Below are 2,500 nucleotides of genomic sequence, written 5' to 3'. Positions count from 1 at the left end.
AACTCAAACTCCTCATCGAATTTTCCAACGGAGGGAATGCGCTGTTCAAGCCCATGAGGTGAGCCTGCACTTGTATGGGGTTTTGGTTATGAGTGTATGTGTTTACATATCTTTATGTTTGTATGTATGTGTCTATCTATTTATATATCCGTCTATTTATCTCTCTCTCTCTCTATCTATGCATCCATCTCTCTCTCTCTCTCTATGTATCCATCTCTCTCTCTCTCCTTCTATGTATCCATCTCTCTCTCTCTCTCTCTGTATATATATATATATATATATATATATATATATATATATATATATATATATATATATATACATATATATATATATATATACACTATATTCTGTAAGTATATGTAATATGTAGATGTTGCGTGTGTTTTCAATATTCACTGTGTGCGTATAGTGTGTGCATCTTCTCATGTGTACATGGAGATTCCGGGATTAGATCCTCCCTCTCAATTTCTTAATATTGAACACAAAGTCTCGGCCGTTACAGGGACTCTTTGCTCGTAATTTAATATTCGCTGGATCAAAAGAAAAAGTTTTATATGAGGGCCTTCACCCTACGTTGCGCTGTAAGTCATCTGCACAGGTATACACGGCTATGACACAAGCAGAAATAATCAAAGGTTTGGCAGCCTTTGTCAGGAACTTTGCCTCAACGGTTTTTTTCAAAGTCAAGCTCGATCCTGATTGGCTGTTGGGATTTTACGGGGTTTGAAATCTCGAATGGGATTGGCTGCTGGGTTGTAACGTCTCGTGCTATTGGCGGATACGGCTAGGGTGACTGTTTCCGATTGGCTGATCACAACGGGAAGTTCGAGGAAGGTTGGTTTGAAATTATTTAAAAGATATTAAGTTTAAGAGTTAGGTCACAGTGTAATTATACATGCACAGTTTTATTCGAGAAAAATGTTCTGTGTGGGTTGATCGTGAAAGTGAGGGTTTTATCGTGAAGGTTTTGACAAGCATTAATAGCTAAAAAATCTCAAACTTCAAGAATATAGTTTCTATTACACCAATTTCTCGTTGCATTTCGACCAAAAAGGAAGTTTTTGATGATGTATATAAAGTTATTTTTTTATTGACTTAAATATAACGGAAATGATTGAAGTGATAACATAAATGGGGTTGTTAGGAATATTAAAAAAAAACATTGTCATAGTAACCATTAATATAATCAGTGATAAGATTATAAAAATGACTTCACTAGGGACGGGAGGTGGAAGGGAGGGGGAAGGGGAAATATGGGTAAGAAATGGAGGGAAGAGAAGGAGGTAGGAACGGCAAATTGCGTGTAAAGCTGAGGGAAAAGGGAGATGGAGAAGGGGAGATGGAGTGAAAGGGAAAGGGAGTTAGGGAAGATAGGAGAGAAAGAAAAGGACAGTCGGGAGAGAGGGAGGTGGGAAAAGTGGAGGAAAAGAAGAGAGAGTGGGAAGGAAAGTATGTAAAGAAGCGGCGAATAGGATGCATAAATAGAGAGAGAGAGAGAGAGAGAGAGAGAGAGAGAGAGAGAGAGAGAGAGAGAGAGAGAGAGAGAGAGAGAGAGAGAGAGAGAGAGAGACGATAATTGATATTTGATTCTGAGCTACATCTATCCATAATAAATGTCTTACAAGATTATAAGATTACATTCCGAAATAACGATGGTGGATTGAGTAGTGATAATGATGATAATGATAATTAAACTGATATTAATAATGATAATAAAAGTAATAATGACATTAATAATGATTATAATGATGATAATAGCAATAATGATAATGATGATTACAATAATTGTGACGATGATGGTGATTATTGTCATAGGTCACTTATTGCTATCAGTATAGATAATAATGACAAAATGATAGCATTAAAAATAATTTCAAAGCAAAATTTGGTTCGCACATTTTTTAAAACTCTTCTTGCAATCAATTATTCCAGTCGGATTATTGCTTTATTTTCTATTATTGTCGGTTGTTTTTCCTCACATAATTATATATCTTTGAAACAAACTATGATTTTTTTTCTCGAAATGTTAATAATCTAATTCCATTGTTTTCTTGTTATTTTCAAGGGCTTCCATTTTCATTCTTTTTCTACTCTCTCTCTCTCTCTCTCTCTCTCTCTCAAGAAGTAATTGATTTTTCTCACTGTATATCGGTCTCTCTCTCTCTCTCTCTCTCTCTCTCTCTCTCTCTCTCTCTCTCTCTCTCTCTCTCTCTCTCTCTCTCTCACTCTCTCTCTCTCTCTCTCTCTCTCTCTCTCTCAAGAAGTAACTGAATAAGATTACGAATAAGACGTGAGTGAAAAAATAAAGACAAAAAACGAAAACATCTACATCTACAGACGCAATTCATTTCTTTGGAAACGAGCCAAGAGTTGGAGGGTTTTCATCCAGATATTTCTTGTCAACCAAACTGATTGGCAACTGAGGGCGAGGGAGAGAGGGGCAGGAGGGGCGAGGGGGAGGGCGACGGAGAGGGGAGAGGGAAAGGAGAGGGGGAGG

At 37.0% G+C, this 2,500-nt stretch overlaps 1 protein-coding gene across 1 annotated transcript in view; it reads left to right on the top strand.

The window, feature by feature from the left end:
• Positions 1-2,500, top strand: part of LOC113802029 (extracellular serine/threonine protein CG31145) — a 188,504-nt gene that overhangs the window by 172,120 nt on the left and 13,884 nt on the right. Inside the window, exon 4 of the mRNA XM_070130652.1 lies at positions 1-58. This exon is cut by the window's left edge and continues 21 nt beyond it. Within this exon, the coding sequence (XP_069986753.1) occupies positions 1-58 (58 nt within the window). The remainder of the gene's footprint in view (positions 59-2,500) is intronic.

The sequence above is a fragment of the Penaeus vannamei genome, chromosome 15 (assembly GCF_042767895.1).
Source record: "Penaeus vannamei isolate JL-2024 chromosome 15, ASM4276789v1, whole genome shotgun sequence".
Taxonomy (NCBI): Eukaryota; Metazoa; Arthropoda; class Malacostraca; order Decapoda; family Penaeidae; genus Penaeus; species Penaeus vannamei.
The sequence above is the reverse complement of the archived record's forward strand: the minus strand, read 5'-3'. Positions and strand labels throughout refer to the sequence as shown.